This window comes from Mastigoproctus giganteus, chromosome 2, assembly GCF_048544385.1.
Source record: "Mastigoproctus giganteus isolate SK-2022 chromosome 2, ASM4854438v1, whole genome shotgun sequence".
NCBI lineage: Eukaryota > Metazoa > Arthropoda > Arachnida > Uropygi > Thelyphonidae > Mastigoproctus > Mastigoproctus giganteus.
In genome coordinates this window covers 3,712,493-3,736,112 of record NC_143576.1, presented here as the reverse complement: position 1 = coordinate 3,736,112, position 23,620 = coordinate 3,712,493, and the positions used below count along the sequence as shown (strand labels likewise).

At 35.3% G+C, this 23,620-nt stretch overlaps 1 protein-coding gene across 1 annotated transcript in view; it reads left to right on the top strand.

Moving 5' to 3' along the window:
* Nucleotides 1–23,620, top strand: part of APC7 (anaphase-promoting complex subunit 7) — a 168,973-nt gene that overhangs the window by 54,444 nt on the left and 90,909 nt on the right. The window contains exons 4-6 of the mRNA XM_090390334.1: nt 5,011–5,094; nt 17,531–17,646; nt 19,330–19,443. Coding sequence (XP_090246460.1) covers nt 5,011–5,094; nt 17,531–17,646; nt 19,330–19,443 — 314 coding nt within the window. The remainder of the gene's footprint in view (nt 1–5,010; nt 5,095–17,530; nt 17,647–19,329; nt 19,444–23,620) is intronic.

Sequence of the window (23,620 nt, the reverse complement as noted above, 5' to 3'; positions counted from 1 at the left end):
ATTAACCACCCACTGGCTAAAGGCAACTTTCCGCACATCTATTCTACATCTGTCTCTGTGTCCAGGAAACAAATCCATCCTGACCTGAATTAAAGCTAGATCACCAGATTATACCAGTGAAGGCAAAATTGCTTGGACTAATACTAGATAAGAAACTAACATCTTAGAACACATCCAACAACTGTGCATAAGCTTAATATGCTTAGAATCCTGTCATCAACAGCATGGGAGCAGACAAATTAATACTCCTTACACAAAGCACTAATTAGATCATAGTTGGATTGTGGAGCCCAGGTGTATGATTCAGCACAGGAAACCACTCTGAAATGGCTAGACCCTATGTATATGTAATTCAGTACACAAAGCATAGGTACATATCATTATTCACCCATATGTAGTTTCTATGCCAAAGCAAGCAAGCCACCTATGCCTCTAAGCCAACAGTAGTTGGAAATGGGTTATGCATTTAAAATAAAATCTCTGCCTGGATGACCCTCTTTGATCTGCATTTGTGAATATTTCTATTGGAATTACCAACAAGCAGATAGACTGGTGCAGATCAGAATGCAAGACTTCTTAGGAGAACATAGCCTTGACATAAATGTAGCACACTTGCCAGTCCACACCATTCCACCATGGAATTTGTATATACCAGCATGCGATGACTTCTTTCAGAAATGGAGTAAAAAAAAGTGACATCTACCTTCAAACAGTTATATGCAGCACATAGAACTCAATGTGTGCATGTAGAGTTTAGTGGGAGCAGTATTTCCGGACGGTACTATGGCACAGCAACTACCACAATGTGTGTGTGTGTGTGTGTGTGTGTGTGTGTGTGTGTGTGTGTGTGTGTGTGTGTGTGTGTGTGTGTGTGTGTGGTGGAACTGTACATATTAAAAATCGCCTTGACTGCTCTACAGATTGTTTTGTAAAGATTTCTTAAGTTCTTTACAGGCCATACAAAGCATAAGTACACCTAAACACCAAGCCCCTTTAGCATATTCGCATTAGTAGAGGCATATCATGCAAGAAAGCAAGCTTATATAGCATCAGCCAAAAAAAAACTCCTCCCATTTCGCCCATCCATTCAATCCAAATAGCACACGCTTCTTGATTAGACCGGGGTTCGAGCCCGTCACCACCAAATACGGAGGATGCGGAAAGGTTCAGAGAATGACCACCGCATATCCTGGAGCAATATAGCCTTAGTTGCTAATGCTCCTAAAAAAAAACCAAAAAAAAAAAAAAAAAAATCAATCCAAATGTTTGTCTAGTTCTGTCTTGAACTTATTTAAGTTGTTGACCTCCACTACAACAGATGGAAGTTTGTTCCAACTATCAACCACATGCTGGCTAAAGATGAATTTCCACACATCTATTCTACAACTGTGTCCCTCCTCAATTTGAATTTATGTTCCCTCAGGTTAGTAATCTGAGCAAGAGGAAGAATCCCATTAGCATTGAGCTTGCAAACCCTTTAAGGCCTTATATACTTCAGTTAGATCACCTCGCAGATGCCTAGTCTCCGGAAGCAGCAATTTGTAGAAGTTAAGCCTTTCTTGGTAACACCAACCCTTTGTTCCACTCAACAATCTCGTTGCTCTTCTCTGTACTTGTTCCAGAAGTTCTACATCTTTCCTAAAATGAGGGCTCCAGACCTGTATATTGTACTCAAGGTGTGGCCTGACCATTGCCTAATACAAGGAGACAATCACCCCCTTACCTCTGCTAAAAAAATTCCTGTTTATCATTGACAAGACACCATGAGCTACTCTTGCAGCTTGTCTGCACTGCTCAGAAAACTTCATATGTGACTACACAATTTCCCCCAGGTCGTTTTCATTCTCCACTACCCTGAGTGTAGTACCACCCAGTTGATACATTACTCTGAGGTTACTGCTACCCATATGCAATACTTTACATTTGTCAATGTTAAACTTTAGTTGCCACCTCTCAGCCCATCTGCTCAACTTTTCCAGCTCCTGTTGCAGTAGCATACTATCATTGCTGTCATTAATAACCCTGCCAACCTTCGTATCATCTGCAAACTTAGACATTAACCTTGATACACCTTCATCAGAATTATTGATAAATACTGAAAACAAAAATGGGCCCAAAACCGAACCCTGGGGACTCCACTAATAACATTAATCCACGAAGAGTAGTGTCCATTGATAACCACTCTCTGTCTTTTCATACTCAACCATCCTTTTATCCATTGTAGCAACTTGCCCTTAATACCATACTGCTCCAGTTTGTACAGTAGTCTTCCATGTGCTACAATATCAAAAGCTTTCTTAAAATCCAAGCATATGATATCAAAATTATTCTTTGCATCCAATTCCTTTATGACCACATCATAGTATCCAATCAGATTTGTCAGACAAGGGTTCCCCTTAACAAACTGTGTTCAGACACATGCTGTGTCTGAACTATAACTGCAGTTTTGTCTAGATCATCCTGCATAGTTTCCTTAACCAGTGACTCCATTATTTTCCCTGGAACAGAAGGACTAACAGGTCTGTAATCACGTGTGTCACCCTTTTATCCCCTTTGTGAATTGGGGACACATTTGCACATCTTCAGTCCATGGAGACCAAGGACCCCATGGATTGGAGATGGGATCCTTGGACTGGATTCCCTGAATCCAAGGAATCTTTCATAATTATGGCTAAGGGTTTGCTTACTCCCTTTGCTGCCTCCTTTAATATAACTGGATAGATCCCATCCACCCCAGGTGCCTTCCTTATGTTTAACTTCAACAATTTCTCCTCCACTTTGCTCCTAGTTATTATAAAATCATTTAGCTCTCTGTTTTGATAAACCTCTGGCAGTCCCCTCCTTGAATAACTCCTCATTTGTGAATGTAGATGCAAAATACTCATTCAGTTTATCAGCTACATGAGCATGATCATCAATAGTCAAACCATCTATGTTAAGTGGACCAATCTAATTCATCCCTTTCCTTCTAGAATCATGTGCTTGTCAAAGTAATTGAAGTGTCTTTGTAAATGCTTTGTCAAGTCTCTTCACATTAGATCATTGCTCAGATTCCTACATTTTCATTTATTAAAACCATGTCCTTTGATTTGTGCATTGAGCACACTGTGAGCACACAGGCTTTTTAAATTGTTACATGAAAGAATGACACTGTATCCAGTGTTTCTCAAAGGGTGTGCCGCGTCACATTAGTGTGCCGCAAAATTTTCCAAGTGTGTCGCGAAATTTAGAAATTTCTTCTTCTATGACTACGTAGGTGTGCCGCGAAATTTTTCTTCTTTGGAAAATGTGCCACGAGAGTAAAAAGATTGAGAAACACTGCTATACAGGACCACAAACAGCTGTATAATTACATGTGTGATCAGAAATAAATTCATTATTGGAATATTTTCAACCTATTTTCAACCTGATATATTTTCAACCTGAATATTTTCAACCTGATATATTTAAAAAAAAAATAAATGAATAAACATTATAGCATGAATAAATGAATAACTGTACACTGCGTTATTCTTGTAAAACTTTTATTGCATTTATCTCTACAAAAACAGTTACATTTTGTGACAGATTCCCTCTGCTTTTTCAGTGTGTAGATGCTATCCACCCAAAGGCAACTTCACAAAACTGAATTAAGATATATGTTTGTTCAATGATTCACTTTTATTAGTGCAATAATGTTTCAAAAGAATGTTGCAGGGTATAGTCTTCCATAATTCATGCAATACTACTTAACCTGCTTAATATGCTATTTAGAGAGCTTTTCAGATAGTTTTGCATTTTCAAATTTCTCAAAATAAGGAAATCACCGATCCATTTTTTTTTTTTTTATCATTTCCAATTACTTTTCATGTGATTTAATTCTTTATCATTGTTTGACTGTTATTCTCATTTCCAAAATTGGTGTATTTACTGCTATCAATTGCATTCAGTGCTAGATAAGGCCATTGAGTAACTGGAACTAAATTGGAATAAGACCTTTCCTGAGATTTCAAATTAAATAAGAAGACTACATTTCGATACTTTCAATTTAGACCCAATTAAGGTCAGAAAATTTTTTCGTTTTCTTGATTACATGTTTAATTTTTTTAAAGCTTTGCTTATATTAGACCACATCAACAAAATACTGCATGATAAGCAAGTGAGTGGTTTTTAAGCAGAAGTATTTGATTCATTCCATGAGGTGCATTTTTAAACTTTTGGATATACAAACTTCCATTTTGCAACCTGCTGGCAGGATCAAATAAATGCAGAGTAATGTAGAGTTGCCTAGCTGATATTGAAATATAAGCTGCTCAGTTCAAAAGCTGAATTAACAAGTTTTCATGACAAAGGAATTTCCATTATTTTAATTCTTGGTGAGTTTTTATTATGAAATCAGTTCATCAGATTTTCGAAGTGTTGTTTATTGCCCTATTTCACTTTAGTACAGCTGAATAAATTTCTTAGCATAAGAACACAGTTAAATGTTTCCTTTTCAGCAGAAACAAAACAGAATTTGCTGAAACTGAAAAGAAGGAAAAAAAATATTTCAGCTAATTAAAACATTAAAAGGCTTTTAGTAGAATAGTTACTGTCTTAAAAAATTAACTTTTTGTTACTCATTAACAAGCTTATTGTAATTGTCAGGATTGGTGGCTAAAAGGAGAGTTCCTTCTCCTACATACCCACGAAAAAAAGTTTTAGAAATAAAATTATGGGAATATTTCATTTTTGTTTTTTAGAGAAGTTATTTTCAACCACATTATTTTAAAAGGATGATACCACTTGTACTTCTCATATTACAAACTATAGCATAAGCTGCTTACTTTTTTTGTTGTTTAGATTGGAATTTATTGCTTCTTATGTTAACTTTATGTTAATGCATATGTGTTTTTACATCACTCCTCCCTGCACTCACAAGCAAGAAATATTCTACCACTAGTGATAATTACAAAAAAATTTGTACTTGTACTTATACAATAAATTATAAATCAAAAACTACTTTTTAAATTGAAAGTTCTTATTTAACAGGAAATAACCTCAGAAGTTGATGTAAAATATCAAATCCATTCATGTCATGTGCAGCTGAAACAGTTTACCCAAGCAATTGGTGTGGTAAGCAAACAATTTAATATTATATTTATTGTATGGTTTATTGTATTTCAATCATTGTATGCCTGGGATTACTGGTAAGCTTATTCATTTGAGCAGCGGCCAGCCAAGGTTTCGGAGACAGGATAATCATAAATGGATGTTCTTCATTATGGACTAGCATAATGTGTGTGGAATGCTTCTGGTGCTTTAATACAGCTAATTTTGTTTCTAATCTCATTTAATCACATTGACAAAGGAGTAATAAGTCATAATCAGAGTAATAAATAAGTAATCATAAGTAAAGTTTTTGCTTATGATTTAAAGACAGGAGCAAAAACAACCAGAACCAGATTAACAACCAGAACCAGTTCTGTTGATTCAAAATTACTTATATTGGTTGAAGATATGGTCTAAAAAAGTGCCAACTTGAAGTTTAATGCTTATATGTAAGGTTTTGCACATGGGGAATTAATGTCTTGAAGTCATTTGTAAACTGAGGAAAAGGAGTTAAAAATGCTTTAGTACAAAAAAAGACAGGCATTATTGATACAATCAGATGAAATTTCCATCCATTGTAAACAGGTGATTAAAGGGAACGTGGTGGCCTATAATTTATCGTACCTTGTGAGTAGGGAGAAGAATTTTGTCCCTCTGTATAAGACTGTGTGACTACATTTATAATATTGTCTGTTCACATCTGTACTTATATTTATGAAAGACAGAGCTTTTACAGAGGGGTTTAAAGAATGGCAACCAGACTGTGAAGGGTTGCTAATTGATGTCCATATGAAGAACAGCTTAGAAGGTGTGGCCTGCAAAGTGCTGCAGCTAGATGTCTTGGATGGGGAGGGAGAACTGATCAAGGCACACAAGGGCCCAAATGGGATCACTAAAATGAACGAGGGAGGTGTATTTTTACTGATAGAAGACAAGAATCAGTGGCTACATAAAAAAAAAGGTAAGAAGTAGTTGAATGCTGAATGTCATGAAATTTGCCTTTAGTAAACATATAGGTTATTGAAACAAATTACCTGCCATGATGGAGAAAGTTAAGTTCAGGTGAAAATATAGTCATTTTTTAGCAGTGGTGAAAGATATGAAATATCTCCGTGTAAAGACTTCCTTTAGCAGACCAATTTTGTAAGAATCAGAATTATAGAAGATCCATTATAAAGCCTAAAACTTACATTATGAAAAAATGCATGCATGTTCCAGAAATGAATTTGCATTCATTAAAATAAACCTTCAATCTATGGACAGGTAAAAACAGTTATAATATTAACTATGCAGATTAAATTACCATAATCAATTTAATGATTTCATTGTAGTTTATTTAAATACATACTACTTTTCTTAACTTGAACCTTTAGTATTAGAATGGCTAAATGATATAATACAAGGAAGCAGACTTCTACTGTGACTGCCAAAAAAGATGTAAAAAATTTAATCTAAATGTTTAGAGTCAGAGTGGGAAGAGTTTTTCCTGTCAGTTGATCTTCACAACATGCAGATATTGGCCACTAAACACACACACACACACACACACACACACACACACACACACACACACACACACACACACACACACACACACACACACACGTGCACAAATATAATACACAGTGTCAAGGTTTGGTCTGAGTTGTTGATGTGCTTAAAAGCCAAAGCAAGAAAAAAGCAATTTCATAATGAGTTGCCCAGTATACTGCTACTTTCAAACAAAGGGCTAATCTGCTTTTCATTTAAGAGGTGAGACAGCTGTGATAGCTTCTTTCAGAACTTTCTGCTCCCTTCTCAAAGCATGTCTCTTCTAAATGATAGAAAAAAAAATCAGACAAAAATCCATTTAGCAATGCAATTTGTTTTAAGTAATGCAATAACAGGAAACCCGTTTGGAAGGTAAAATTACTTCTACTAGGCTAGAGTAGCAAAAATGAACAGAACACAGTAAACAAAACGTTGATATATCTGCTTTCACAATTTCTCACTCAGAAATGCCAAGAACTTTAAGTTACCGACATATGCCAATATGAAAATACTTTTTCAGGATACTTTTTTGTCTGTTCAACTTTATACAGAAAGACAAAGTACTTAGAATAAGTATTGGTTGTATCTGCCAATGATAATTTCTCTCACACGCTTTTATTTTTAAATAGATGTAGAGCACTAATGCACAACCAATATAAATGAAATCCATTTTGAGACCAACAAAAATGCTAGTGCATTGTATGTTGTGTTACATGCTACGTTTCTGACATACCTGTTTAGTTTAACACTGTGTGAAATTAGACAGGTGATCTCATATAGAACATGTGAGATATACACAGTGTTTTGAATGTTCATGTAGCATTGCCCTAATGCAGCCCATGTATTTGCTTGTCCCATAAGGACCCCCACAGGCATGCATTATAATCCCCAACACTCTGTTTTCCAGACTGCTGCATGCATGTCCCAATAAATGTAGCAAAAGACTCGCCTTCACCTCTGCTCAAGGCTGCTGTTAATCTATTAGACTGTGTGTATTCCACCTCCTCCACCACCAGGCTAACAATTTGCAGATTCACCTAACACTGTCACGATAGTGTCAGAAAATATTCTTGCACCAGTTCTATTTAAGTGTTTTCCAACCCTCTAAAAGAGTGTCTCCCATTAACAAGCACAGATAAGGCCATGCTGAGATAATCCCCCCCCCTCAACGAGCCTTGTAGGGTCTTTCTAGGACCAAATTGATTGACAAGGCTCTCATTATATCTCCTTCCATTCTGTCATTTTTTGGCAGAATTGCATACACTTCCAAATTTAATCCTAACATGACTTTTTCCTCAACATTGCCCTATACATGTTAGTAAAGTATATAAATAGTAAATCTTTAGATCTCTTAATATTGTTAATATCAACAATAGCACCTTTTCTGCCCTTAAAAGATGATAGTTGCTTACATCGTTAACTTTTGTCCTGTTAGACATACCATGCTTCTGTTTTACCTATCCTTTTTGCACGTTATATTTCCTGTTTCTCTCTCTCACAGTTGTCACTGACAATTGCTAACTCCCGTGGAACCAGCACTTTCTGCCTTGATTAATGTTTGTTGTCTGATGCATGAGTGTGTGGAATAATTTCTGAATTTTTTCAAAAAATATATTTTAATACAGTTAGACCTCTCTTTAACAAACTTCCATATATCAAATTTTTCTATTTAGCAAATTTTTTTTTGATTTCCCCTTGGTCATTACACAGAAAATAGTTTCTGTGTAATGAAGAAAATTTCCATATAACGAACTGATTTCGAGAGGATATGTGTTGTTCGCACCTCTGGTCTTTAGGCAATAGAGCTGATGCTGTAGAAAGCATGGATTAAGAGCTAAAAGGATTAAGAATTAATCCCTTTAACTTTTAAGAGCTAAAACATTCCGCAATTTAGTGGTGCCCATAAAGCCTATGCAACTGCCTCTACTGTACTGAGAAATCACACTGGTCAACTGCTATCTATGTGTCCATAGCCATTAAGAAAAATATTGCATATTCCTGATGTGGACATTGGCTCTGGCCAATGTTTTCTGCTGTAAGCACCCTATTAGAGAATTAGGAGAGAGTGATTTTCCTTTATCCCAGAAATTCATGTTTGGCAAAAATGAGTCATCCACACTTTCACTAAATTTCACCTGTCTCTGTTTACATGGTAGGTACAAGTGGTCCCTAAACGAGTTTTGTTTTAGCTGCTGTGCAAGTAACCTTTCAACATGTAATAGCATAAGGTTTAACGGAAAACTAGATAGCGTAAGGTTTAACGGAAAACTAGATAGTGAGTATAGTAGTATCAATTAATCAGTAAAATTTATTAATCTTATTAAATTTCATTGTCAATTTAATTGTACTTTTTTAACTAAATAAATATAGCGACCTAGTTATTACAAACGTAACATCATAAATTAATACATATAAGTTGACAGGGGATAAAGTCCAGGACTACTGGGAGTCATAGTGGAACAAGTAAATACATGGGCTGTATTAGGGTAACTAATGTAGAAACAGGTGCATGTATACTTGCATGTACACCAATGCTAGGAGTATAGTTAATAGATTAACTCGGAGATAATATTTGATACCGAAATACATTTATATAGTGTTATTACTGCATTGGGATATAGGTTTAGGGTTATATTTTATATTGTAATTTTATTGCACTTGAATTGAAATCATGACTCAGACCAGAGCAGCAAACTAGTGCTCTGGTCTGAGTCTGAGTCATGACAAAAAGGCTCAAACTAGTGGAAGTGCTGTGGCTCAGGGGAGAACTGAGGGAGGCAGTTGTCATCTGAATCACAGTCTATTGAAATGCACTGCTTGTTTGATGTTTGTGGAGCAATCAGGAACGGGACATGATATTGCCAAGGGAAATGTCTTTGTGTGTGCACGATCTAAAAAGTGTGAGGATATCGGGCGCCAACTCGGCATTGTTATGGGCTTATATGAGAGCTTGAAGGGCAGGGTGGACGCCCTCGAAGGATATAAATTGAGGGGCCCATCAAGCTCTCAGATGCCCACACCAATGCCAGAGCTTGCACTTGCATTTGAACATCATGCAACACACAGGTAACCCCCAAGGCAGAATGCGCTGGTCCCACAGGAACAAGTAGTTATAGGTGACTCTGTTGTCAGGGAAACAGGGAACATATTGTGCAAAAAGAACAGGGCCAGGGTAAGTCTGCCAGGGGCAAAGGTTGATGACGTTGTAGGGCACAAAGGGTGATATTGTTGTACATGTTGGCACTAATGATATTAAAAGTAGGAAACCGGCAGAATTACTTAACAAGTACAAGACAATGCTGAAAAAAAGCCGTGAGTTAGGGTTGAATTTGAAAGTGTCTGCAATTCTGCCCAGACACGATAGGAGGGAGTATGTGATGAGAGCCTTGTCGATCAATTTGGCCCTGGAGAGATTGTGCAAGGCTCAAGGGGTAGAATTTTTCTCAGCCTGGTCTGTGCTTGTCAACAGGAGAGACTGTTTTTACAGGGATGGGATACACTTAAATAGAAACGGTGCAAGAATATTTGCTGATGCTATCGAGGCAGAGTTAGGTGGGTCGAAAAACTGCTAGCTTGGGGGGATACATGGACTAATAGATTAACAGTAGCCCTTGCAGAGGTAAAAGTGATTCTTGCCCTACTTCTATTGAAATGCAATTAAGCAGCAGCCAGGAAAGCAAGGCAGTGGGAATTTCCAGGACTACTGGGAGTCATAGTGGAACAAGTAAATACATGGGCTGTATTAGGGTAACTAATGTAGAAACAGGTGCATGTATACTTGCATGTACACCAATGCTAGGAGTATAGTTAATAAATTCGATTAGCTTGAAGTGCTAGTCAAGACATCAAAAGCAGATATTGTTGGGATATCGGAGATATTGTGTCACACAGACATAAGCAGTGCAGAACTGGAATTTAGGGAGAACAATATGTACAGAAAGGATAGACAGGACAGGAAGGGAGGAGAAATTGTTTAAGATAAACACAAGAAAGGCACCTGGGGTGGATGGAATCTATCCAGGTATGTTAAAGGAGGTGGCAAAGGAAGTAAGCAAACTATTAGCTATAATTATGAGAGCTTCCCTGGACTCAGGGGAGGTACCCATGAACTGGAGATGTGCAAATGTGACCCCAATCCACAAAGGAGGATCAGAGGGAGACAAAGGTAATTACAGACCTGTTAGTTTAACTTCTGTTCCAGGGAAATTAATGGAGGCACTAGAAGAAGCATTGCAGGATCATGTACACAAGACTTCAGTTATAGTTCGGACACAGCTTGGGTTTGTTAAGGGGAAATCTTGTCTGACTAATTTGATTACATACTATGATGTAGTCACAAAGCATTAGCAAAGGCACATGATGCAAGAAAGCAAGCTTATATAGCATCAGCCAAAAAAAAAAAAAAAAAAAACCCTTGTTTCACCCATCCGCTCACTCCAAATGTTTGCCAAGTTCTGCCTTGAATATATTTAAGCTATCAACTTCTACAACGACAGATGGAAGTTTGTTCCAGCAATCAACACCCGCTGGCTAAAGGCAAACTTCCGCATATTTATCCTACAACCGTCTTTCCTCAATTTGAATTTATGCCCTCTCAAGCGATTATTCTGAGCAAGAGGAAGAATCCCATCAGCATTGAGCATGCTCAAACCATTCAAGGCTTTATACACCTCAATCAGATCAACTTGCAGGTGCCTTGTCTCCAGACAATGTAATTTGCAAAACTTAAGCCTTTCTTCGTAAGAGCAACCCTTTGTTCCATTCACTGATCTTGTTGCCCTTCTCTGTACTCGTTCCAACAGCTCTACATCCTTCTTAAAATGTGGCCTCCAGATCTGTATACAGTACTCAAAGTGTGGTCTGACCATTGCCTTATACAAGGGGATAATCACTTCCTTATCCCTGCAAGAAAAATTCCTGTATGTCATTGACAAGACACCATGAGCTACTCTTGCAGACCGTCTGTACTGCTCAGAAAACTTCATATCCGCCTGCACAATTACCCCCAGGTCCTTTTCATTCTCTACCACTGTCAGCGTGGTACCACAGAGTTGATACATTACTCTGGGATTACTGCTTCCCATATGTAGTACTTTACATTTGTCAATGTTAAACTTCATTTGCCTCCTCTCAGCCCATCTGCTCAACTTTTCTAGATCCTGTTGCAGCAGTATACTGTCATTAGTGTCATTAACAACCTTGCCAACCTTCGTATCGTTTGCAAACTTGGATATTAATTGGTGACAATATCAACGATGATTTGGATGAAAATTAGGGCAATATTATCCTTCAAAACATGAAATGTTGGCAGTATTTGAAACTTTGCATTGAGGCCTTCAGTGTGAAGAAAATGTTCCAGAAAATATATTTCAGTGTTTAAACAAATGCGAACATTCTTATGAATGATATACAGTAAAATCCATTGTACAACAAAAAATCAAATATTTAGGAAATAATTCTTAAAAGTGCACTAATATATTGTGTGCATCATGTAAGTAGCCATTTCTTAACACCAAACAGGTACATGTCGTTCAGGGCAGTCATATGTATGCTAAATACAGTTATGTATTTTGATATAGCTTGTTCATTGTATTGAATTAAAAAAATCATTCTTAAAAATGTTCCAAAAGGGGAAAATCGATTTGGAGTGTCGTGTTTTTGATCCAAAGTGGACTGAAGATTATTTCTTCATTGATTACCACGAAAGAACAGTGTGTTTGGTGTGTCAGGAGCCTGTATGAGTTTTTAAAGAATATGATAAACATAAAGGAGTGCTGCAAAAAGAAAAGTGTTCAAAGTTAGAAAACCAATTAAGAAAACAACAAAACATACTAAAAACGTATCAGCCAAGAAATTTATCTGCTGTACGTGCTAGTTTCAAAGTTGCACATGTGATCGCTTTTGAAAGTAAACCGTTCAATGATGGTGAATTTGTTAAGTGTTGTGTGTTAAAAGTTGTGAAAGAAATTTGTCCGGAGAAACGAACAATGAAACAAGACATTAGTTTGTCTCGACAAACAGTTATGTGAAGAGTAGAAGATATTGGAAAGAATTTGTTCGAACAACTTTTGGAAAACATAAAACAAATGAAATATTTTAGTATGGCACTGGATGATAATACTGATATAAATGACACAGCCCAACTCATGGCACCTCTGTAGCCAGGTGGGTAGGAGCAGCAGTCCGTAGCACACGCTTCTTGACTGGGGTTCGAGCCTGTGACCACCAAATACGGAGGATGTGGAAAGGTCAGAATGAACAACGCATATCCCCGGAGCAATATGGCCTTAGTTGCCAATGCTCCTAAAAACCAACCAAACAAACAAACAAACAAACCAACTCCTCATCTTCATACGTGGAATTGATGATAATTTTGTACCAGTTGAAGATTTAGCTGATCCATAGAGTTATGCGCGGAACAACTACAGGTGCAAATCTTTTCCAATCTATCGAAATGTTGGAAATAAATATTAAATATTAAAATAAATATTGGTAGGAGTCACAACTGGCAGTGCAAAAAAAATATGATGGTAAAAACATTGGGTTTATGGGTAGAATAACCAGAAAATAATAGATATCGGAGCTGAAACTCCAACTGGACTTCATTGCATTGTGCATCAAGAAGAAGCTCTTTATGGGAAAGTATTGGATCTCCAACACGTTATGAAGTGGTTATTTCAACTGTAAATTTTACAAGATCACATGACTTGTAAAATCACCGAATGTTTCAACACAGAAAAAGGGAAACCAATAAAACAACTATCAAATATGGAGTGGCTGTTTGATCTTGCAATTCATACATACAATTCTAGTCATTTAAATGCTCTTAATTTAAAACTACAAGGGAAAGGAAAATTGGTCTGATTTGTTCGGTGACATCAAATCATTCCAGAATAAGTTATTATTTAAATCCCAATTGAACAAGACAATTTAGTTCACTTTGAATGTTGTACTGAGCTAAAGGAGAAACACATTTCTAAAGAATCGTTGCCTTTCGTTATTACAATTACTTTTTGACAAGTTTTAAAGTAGATTTTCTGATATAAAATCCCATCACAAAACATCAGCTTTTGTTTGAGAACCCATTTACTTTTATGGCTGAAAACTACAATCCCAGATCGCAACTTGAAATCATTGATCTTCAAGTCAAAATATGATTCAAAGATAAGTATATAGACGGCAAAAATAAACTATTTGAATTCTTCAAGGCTTTCTCTCCCATCTGAAGATTTTCCACTAATAAAAGAAAATGCCATGAAAGTGGCCACTTTGTTCGGATCAACGTATGTTTGCAAGCAGATTTTTTTCATTCGTAAAATCAAATAAATATTTAAAAAGAAACAGAATAACAGATGTGCGGTTTTTTTTTTTTTTTTTTTTATGAAAACCCCAAACACGAGAAGTATTAGAACCTATAGTACGCTACATAGTACCATGCTTAGATTGGAGGTTGAGAAGACGAAAGAAGATATTTGTTGACATTAGACTTGAACTTTTGTAGACTGTAATTTTCAGGAAATACGTATGAAGGAAGGTTGTTCCAGAAAACGGCAGTTAAATGAATAAACGAGGAAGATGAAAAGTTGATTCTGTGAGTTTGAAGTTGGACAGTAAATGGATGTTGACTATTGGCGACACATGTTCGGACAGTTTTGAAAGAGAGAGATAGTGGGAATTATAGAAGCCAATTCATAAGAACAGTGTCCGTGGAAGTATCTGTAGAAAAGGCATGCAGCAGAAACAGTACGTCTATGAGACAGCGAGTGGACAGACTCAGTTAGAGATGAGTCATTAATTAACCTAACTGCCCTCTTCTGAATGGAATCTAAAAGCCTGAGAGAGGTTTTGGGGGCACCACCCCAGATGTGGGAACAATATTCCATGGTAGGGTGGATTTGCGATTTGTACTTTTTTCCAAATTGTTTTTGGATTTGGCGATTTGGAAAATCGCCATTTTCCAAATAGCAGATTTGCGATTTGTACTTCTTTTTTTTTTTTTCCAAACAGCTGTTCACAGAGTAAACAGCTGTTTGGAAAAAAAAGTTATGCCGAGAGCGAAAGAGAAAACCAAGTTTTTTTAGATGCAGAGGAAGCAATATTTGTAATGTGCTTATGCCAAGAGGGATTAGAAGTCAGGGTAATCCCCAGAAGAGATATATCAACTTGTCTAGAAATCGGAGTGTCACCAAAGATAAGCATAGGAGCAGACGAATCCTTTTTGTGAGATATAAGACAGGACTAAGTTTTACAAGGATTGAAATCAACTAAGTTGTCTTTGCCCCACTGGAAAATTACCTGGAGATCGGCATTTAAGGAATTGGTACCGGATATTCGAGAAGTTGAAGCTGATTGTGCAGGGCAAGGTTTCTCAAAATGGAAAGTGGAATGTAATGTGCTATCATTGGCAAAACTATGGATAGGATTTCCAATCAATGAAAGAAGGTCATTAATATACAAGAGGAAAAAAATGGAGGGAAAGAACGGAACCTTGGGGGACACCAGCATTAGTAGAGAAGTTAAAAGATAGAGAGCCATCTACCATAACCCTCCCTGAGTGGTCAGAGAGAAAACTGGATAACCAAATACATAAAAACAGTTGGCAAACTATAAGATGGAAGCTTGTTTAGAAGACCTTTATGCAAACACGATCGAAAGCCTTTGAATTGTCAAGAGCAACTGCTTGTGTTTCACTGAACTTTTCCATTGAATTTGTCATTAAATTGGTAACATAGACCAGAACATCACCTGTGAATTGACACTGACAGAATGCCTACTGGCATAAGTTGATCAGACTGAAGGTTTCTAAGTAGTTTAAGACTTGGCAGTTAATTGATTTCTCCATTACTTTAGAAAGAGCAGAAGTTATTTTATGGGAGGGATTTGTCACCCTTTTTTAGGAACTGGCTGGATATGAGCAAATTTCCAAGCAGAAGGAAAAACACCTTTGGAATAAGAAAGTGAATAAAGATGGCATAGAATAGGAGTAAGTTCAGAAGCACAGGTTTTGAGAACAAGTGGAGAAATACCATCAGGACCTGGAGCTCCATCGAGAAATACCACCAGGACATAATCTTCATTATTTATTGAGATTGGCGTCTCAATTTTGAACAGTTATTTAAAAATATCCAGCCTCAATCATCTCATTAAATGGTAAGTTTTGTCCAGTAAATGTTATTGTGTATTGTACTTAATAAAATTTTCGAATATTTCAGTTTTAGCTTTATCATTATATTTATTTATTCACCTTAATATTGATAAGCAGTGATCCTTTTCAGGTTGTAAATTTTATAAAATGAGCATTTAAAAGCAAAAGTAAAGTTTTTTTTTTTTTTTTTTCTTTTTTTAAAACAAAAGTGAAGTATTTCAAAAAGAAACAAAAATAAAGTATTTAAAAAAAAAAGTCATATTTTTATAATTTTAATAAAATCTAAAAAATAAATCACTGACAGATTTGTTGCAAATAAAAGTGCTGGGAATTTGCATTTTTTTTATATATAGCTTGAAAAGCAAAAACTAAAAAGAAAGAAAAGAAAAAACTTTTACAAGTAACAAGATATAGAAAATGTGACAATATTTTTCTTGAATCACTCTGTGCAGCCCGTGAAATAAATCTAACTTTGAATACTGTCCCCGTACGGGGAAACATTTGGACACCACTGGTATAAAGGAATAATTACACCATTTCTTGGAGACATAATTTTAGGAAGAAATTAATCTGTTGGAAATGGTGTAGAGAAGAGCCATAAGATTAGTTGAGGACACAAAAGGATGTCTTAATTGGGATTCTATAAATTTCAGCGTCTGTAAACTAGGCATCTGTGTAATGACCTAAAGAAATGAAGTGTTTTAAGGCTTTAAAGGAGTTAAGTAAACTGAATGCTAATAGCATCTTTGCCATTTCTCAGATAACACACATAAGGGGAGATAAACTTAAATTTAAAAAGTATGGTTGTAGAGTAGTTTAATAGGCGATGTTCTGTGAAAGGCATAGTGGGGATGAGAGTTCAAGTCTGGATGATATTACTTAGGATGATCTGAAAAAATAAGGACACACAACTCTATATAAAGTCTCAACTTAAAAAAGTTTTTTCAGTACTTTGTAGAATTCTACTACATTTTAGTAAGATGTAGTAGAATTCTACTACATACAACTAGAGATACAGACTAGAGATGCAACTTATTAAAGTGTAATTGAGTTGTACATGAATATGTAAAGAGAAATATCCAAGTTAGTTGCCAAGAGGGGTACCACAGGAGTAGCATCAAGGCTTGAGAATGAGCCCCAAAGTCTTTGTTTGAAATATTATTTAAAATGAATCATCATTAAAAATAAGTGAGGTTGTCAAGTAATTCAGTACAAGGTCAATTTATTTTAACTTCTTAGCTCAGTACAGTGTAATTAAATTCTACTTGGCACCCATTAAATTCTCCATTTATGCTGAAACTTTACATTTAATTAGTGTCCATTATTTCAGATCATTCTGAATAATATTATTTAGATATTTATATATAATTATTATATCTAATATTTATTTAGATGTGGTAATTTGCCTTCAGCTAGAGGGTAATTGATTGTTGAAATAAATTTCCATCTAGTTTCGTGTAAGTGGTTAGTTTGAATAGTACATTTAAAGGATTGGACAAGTTATTAGATGTTGTTTGAAGTTTTCCCTTGTATCGTTTGCTAATGCTAATAATAATAATGGAAATTTATTACTTTAATATTGTTCAATTGCTTAATATTATTTGATGTTGATATTATTATTATTTTATTTATTTTTTGCTGGTGCAGCAAAAGCCTGTGACTTCCTTGTGCTCTGATTAATACTAATTGTTTGAAAAAAAAAAAAAAAAAAAAATTAGAAAATAGTTTACAAAACAGCCTCGAGTTTGACCAAATCATTAAACGTAGTGTTATGTGCTTTTCTAGTTAGAAAGTATTCCAGCAAAACAACGTACATCTAGAGTAAATATGGCACTTGCCAAATTATATCATCAGAATGGCATGGAGAGATCAGCTATTACAGGTTACAAAGAAGTGCTGAGGTAAGTGAAGGTAGTCACTTTACCAGATATATAATTTTTGTTTTATTGAAATGGTTTTGATTTTAATATGAAATTAGGTGTACTCTCTGCTCTTTTAAAAATTGTCACGGATTGGATTTGATTAAAAAGGCTGTACTTAAAATTAGTTGTTGGATGGAACCAACTGACACGTTCATTTTTTTTAAACACTGTATCTTTACTTTTTAAGTTTATTTAGCATTTTAATATAATTTACTTTAACTTGTTTTGTTATCATTGCTGAAAAAATATACACAAGGTGGGATTGCAACTTTTAGTTTTTTTATCCTTAAATTAAATTATTTTTTTTATTCAGTGAGATTTCATTCATGTTATAATATACCAGCATAGAGTTATGCATTTTGACTGCTACTTTGAAAGTTAATATTACAAGTAGTATTTTTACTAAGAATTTTTCATATATTACTACAAATCAAACATCTATTGGAAAAATTCCTAGAAAAATATTGTCATAAGCAACTACATTATAAATGCAACTACAGGAGGAGTTTTAGAGATGCAAAGAACATAAAATGGCAGTCTCTCACTTCTGTATGCTAACGTTAGAAGTATAGTTAATAAATTTGATGAATCTGAAGTATTGGTTAAATCAACAAATACCTGTTTTATATAGTTCATATATACCAAAAAAAAAAGAAAAAAAAGAGTGGATTTCTTTGTTTAAGTATAAATCAATTGTTTCTTTGGGTCTAAATTTTTGAATTGGTACTAATGCTTCTACTGAATGAATAAGGCACATTGGCTCCTCTGTATATGCTTGGAATGATGTTCAGAAGCAGTGGTAATAATATGACATATACAGAGATGGGTGCATCCAAGCTAGCATAATGCAGAGTTAATCAGGTTCTTGGAGTGGAGGGCATTTCTCTCTCTCTCTCTCTCTCTCTCTCTCTCTCTCTCTCTCTCTCTCTCTCTCTCTCTCTCTCTCTCTCTCACACACACACACACACACACACACACACACACACACACACACACACACCCCTCAAAGGGCGTTATGTCACCCTTTGACCTTACACGCCATGAGCTTGACATATTATGCTCATGACTTGCACATCATATGTTTCTCTCTGGTCTTCACATAAAAATTCCTCAAGCCAGCTCCACTTGCACCCTCACTGATGTTTGTTTAGCCTCCACCTCATTCAGGATGATTAAACAAGTAGGTGTCCTTTAAGAATTTTCAGTACCACTGATAAACTGTATGTCTGCTTGATGAATTTTATTTTTAAACAGTGTTCAAAATTTATGCATAATTGGTAGTGGCAGACTGCAGCTTGTTGAACCCAAGTATGCACCAAGCCTCTTCAGTGTTGCATAAATTATGCCATGATAACAGTTAGCTGCCATCTACTGAAGTGTGCACGTTTTCTGGTCAGTGAATGAAAATCTGAAGATATCCTCCTATCTGGTAATAGTTTCAGTTCTGTACCATGTGCTTTGTTCACATAATAACATTTCAGTTTTTGTAAAGGAGTTTAATAACCAGAATAATAGGCACAATTTGATTTTAGTATAATGCATTATTTTAAAAAAGAAATTAAAGTTAATGATAATGATACATTACATTTGTGAATTAAATGACATATTTTTATTTATTTTATTATTTAATATTTTATTTATCATTATTTTTTATAACTTCAGAGAATGTCCCCTTGCAATAGAAGCTGCTTTAGGGCTGTTATTATTAGGTGTTAAAGGTACTGAAGTAGCTAGTCTAATGTGGAATAATGCACCTAATATGTCCAGTATGGATTGGTGAGCTACTCATTTTGATTTTATTTTGAAAATAATGTATATTATTATACACTATATGAGCAAAAGTATTTGGACATGCATGCACACAAAGACCACAATGTCATTGTTCACAAAATGTCCTGTACGACATAGTGTTGTCATGCCCCTGTCAATATCAGCCCACTGATACTGACAGGGGTATTTCCATATGGTACTGCTACTCTGTGTAGGTAATACATAATTGTCCAAAATGTTCAAATAGATTATGGTTTCAGGCAGTTCTCCCCAAATGGATCAAGATCAATCAAGCTGAAACAATCCCATACTATGAAGTTTAATGGATGCAGCTTTCAGAGATGCCTCCACTAAACTTCATGGTCAAGATGATACTTGAAGAAAAAAAAACAGTCCACACTCATGGGGATTTTCAAACAAGTTGCAGTTGCACATACATACGTTACTGATAATGCATCCTGCATTGAATGTCTGTACACTCTGATCTATAACCCTACTATTTTCTAACATACTTCTGCTGACCAATGAATTTCATTGGTCTTCAAGCAGACCAATGAAATTTATAATGAAATGTCTGAACTGATATACATGAATAGAGAATTCTGTCACAGTGCATAATATTTATGGGATGGTGTCAGAATACATTTGGTCATATAGCGTATAAAATAATTATATGCCTTAAATCTGTAGTATTCAACTGGTGATAAGAGGTCCATTCATTTGGGTACAATGTTATATGAAGTTAGCTTTTTGAAAAATTACATATAAATTTTTAATAAATTTATTATTTTTTATAAATTTAAATTTTTTATAAATTTTTTATTAATTTATTTATATTAATCAAGTCAATTCATCAGTTGTCATCAGATATTATCCCAAATGCATTTGAGAAACATAAATTTCATAGAAAAAATAACAGGGTACATATTCTTCGAGAAAATTATGAGGGGGCATGTCAACAAATAAGGTTGAATACCATTGCACTAGATGAAGTAGAGGCTGAAATGGATAATATCAGTTACCATATTAGGAGCATGTCACACGAAAAGATTTTTTTTGCGAATAGGTGGTATTTTATTTTTTGAAAATGAAGTACCACTTATAGTTTCTACCCTCTCATAAAAGTGTTTCGACTACTGTTGCACCTCTGTTTGACAGCTTCCTTTACATCATTATTCATCTGGAAAAGGATCTATGGGGATTGTATGATTGCCATAGTATATCGAACTGTGTAGTGTTATGAGTGGTATGAATCCTACCTTTCTCTTTTCGGATAAATTAAATCTTTAGTAATTGATAAATTCAGTATTAATTTGGTTTCCCTAATTGCCGATATTTATTTTGATTGTGTCGAAATTCATAAAAATTGTAATACCATCAACAAGGACAGAAACCAGTAAAATCAAATAAATATTATTCGAAATTAGAATTAAAATATTAAATATCTTCTAAAGACCCAGCCCACTCATAACCTTGCTTAGGAGAAACATGTACAGTACATTTCAGCTATAAGAACTTCCGCTGAAAGGTCACGTGGGTCAAGGGAAAAGTGTCTTCTCTTATAAACACACGAGCGTTCGGCAAGTATGGGAAGATGCTATAGCAGGGAAAGAACAGTTCCTTCCCCATATAAACAACAAAATACCTTGAGCTCTTTCCGAATGATGGTGATATTGAATAACAATCTTGCTTGCCCAAAAATGGTCAAAAGTAACACCCGTGTCAGTAGCCATGACGTACTTAGGGTTGGTTGCTCGTTAAGTGGTCTAGAAGAAGAGTCAACAGATTCTTCAACCATGACATGGCACATGGACCGCCTAAGATTTTGGCCTTGGAATTAGAGCATCCAATGAGACAAGCAATGGAAAGATACCCAAAAAGATTTGACCTTGAATATAAAAGCAAAGGAGAGAAAAATGAGAAGAGTTAAGAGTTAGGAGTTAAGAGTTGAGAAGAATTAAGAAGTAAAAGTGTTGGCGTTGTTGTTGTTAAGTGAGAAACAGATAGTATAGTATTAGTAAGAAGAAATGGAAAATAGTTCGACTTAGAAGATTAAAAGAGTCGCGACTTTGGTCTATAGTGAAAACGCTATCTAGTAAGAAGTGTGCCAGTGAAAATCATATTGAGGAACCAAGCAACTTTCCAGCAGCAGTATCAAGCAGAGGGAAGCGTCCTTAGAGGGAGAAATCTCGATCGAAACGAGGGAAAGATACAGGAAAACGGTAAGCGGAATATTTCATCATGTATGTATGAGAACGAGAGATAGTTTAAATGGAATATTACGGTGACGCAGTTTTAAAAGATGATTCCTTTCTAAGTTGATTTCTCTCTATGTTTTATATATGTTACACATGAATTGTATTACATGTCGCGGTACAACAGTATAAGTACCATGAATATTAACTGGTTAACATAAAGCTTTGATAATCCAATGTATGTACTTAAAATATTAAAAGTCTTAAATGTTAAATGTCTGAAATATTAACTGTTTTAAAAATTAAACAGAGGAGAAAGAGGTGAAAAAGATGTTGATACTCAGTTGATATTTAACATGGGCAAATAGCCAAATATATATATATATGTTTTACGGATACTATAGATTGTTATATTAACTGTGTAATTACTAATGATTGTTATATTAGCCCTTGTGAGAGAAGTGTAATTATAAGGAATCATGGTAATGTTAAAGCAGTATAATACTAAAAGGGGTATAAAAACAAATGATAATAACTTTTGATTTTAATAAGAAGATGAAATGTTATAAGAGTGAGAATGAGCTATATATGCATATTTTCCTTTGTAATGTGTTTTTATATATTGTAATAAATGATTGTTTTGTTACCAATACTGCCTCGTTGCTGACTTCAGATCACATAAGTAATCACCTGGGGTTGATTAAGTTCAATTAAAAATTATTGCGCTAAGGAAGGTAATTTCATTAAATTTATTAATTAAATCCTTTCTTAGTTACACAACGCAAAAAACGGGTTCAAATCGCGATATAATTTGGATAGATGGGTCATCCAATCTCACCTATTATATTTTGGATATACGAAACCCGGTCCTAAACAAAGCCACAAGGCACACAGATAAAGCCATAACTATGTTGGGGAGGTTACTGATTAAGGGGGAAAATTTAACCATGCAAATACAACTTAACGACAGCCTTTATAGCAGTCACAGCCTTTTGTAATAGAAGACGCTATTTATTATATCCCCTGAAAAAAATGGTTGCCGCGATTGTATTTAACTTTTCTTAACTATTATCCACATCATACCCATCTACCAACGAATCATCATTCTTCATTCTTCCCCCCCCCCCCAATAGTAGTCACTAACAAATAAATGTCAGGGTGTATCTTTGAGTCTTCTGGAGCTGTATTTATTCTCTACTATTTGAGCAGCTGACCAGGCTGCCACACGACATTTGGTATGTCCAGCTCCTTGGAGATGGTTCCAGTATACCATTTCACATGTGTTAAAACTCTAATTTGCTCTTTATGTGGAGCGAGCTGGTTTACCACGTTTGGTTAACCTCGATTATGTTATTCAGGAATGTGGAATTGTGTCTAAACATAAGGGTGCTCTTCAGAATGCAGATTTTACTTGCTACAGTCACTCTAAACATCACCAACATGAGCAGACAATTACCTTAATTCTTGCAATATCTAGCTTGTTGCACATACTCATTGTCAGTGCTCTTCTTGCTTTGAGTCCCTATACCTCATTTCCATCCCATTAATTAGACAAATAACCAAAGTGCCACAGTATGTTGACCACCAATATTTTTTTTTATTTTGTGTTTGAGCATCCATCAGTTATCTCTTCTAGAACCTGATTGATCTTTCTTTCCCCCCCCCCCCCAACTGCTTTTCTCAATTTCCTTCTTTTCCACTGAACATCATGTTACCTGTTTTGGCCCATCTGTTTTTCTGCAGTAATGTTCATCTATATTTAATTTTTACTAATTTGCATACATTGATTTTTGTTCTATTTTGTAAACAAATTAATTTTAATTTTACATTTTTCTGCTATAACGCAGATTTTATTGAAATGATATGATTACAGGTGCTGAAGGCTTGTCTGCATGTGGGCTGTCACCTTATCACTAACATAAGTAATGCAATACAGAAACTCCCCAACTTACATAAGAGTTGCATTCTGCGAAACGCTATGTAAGTCA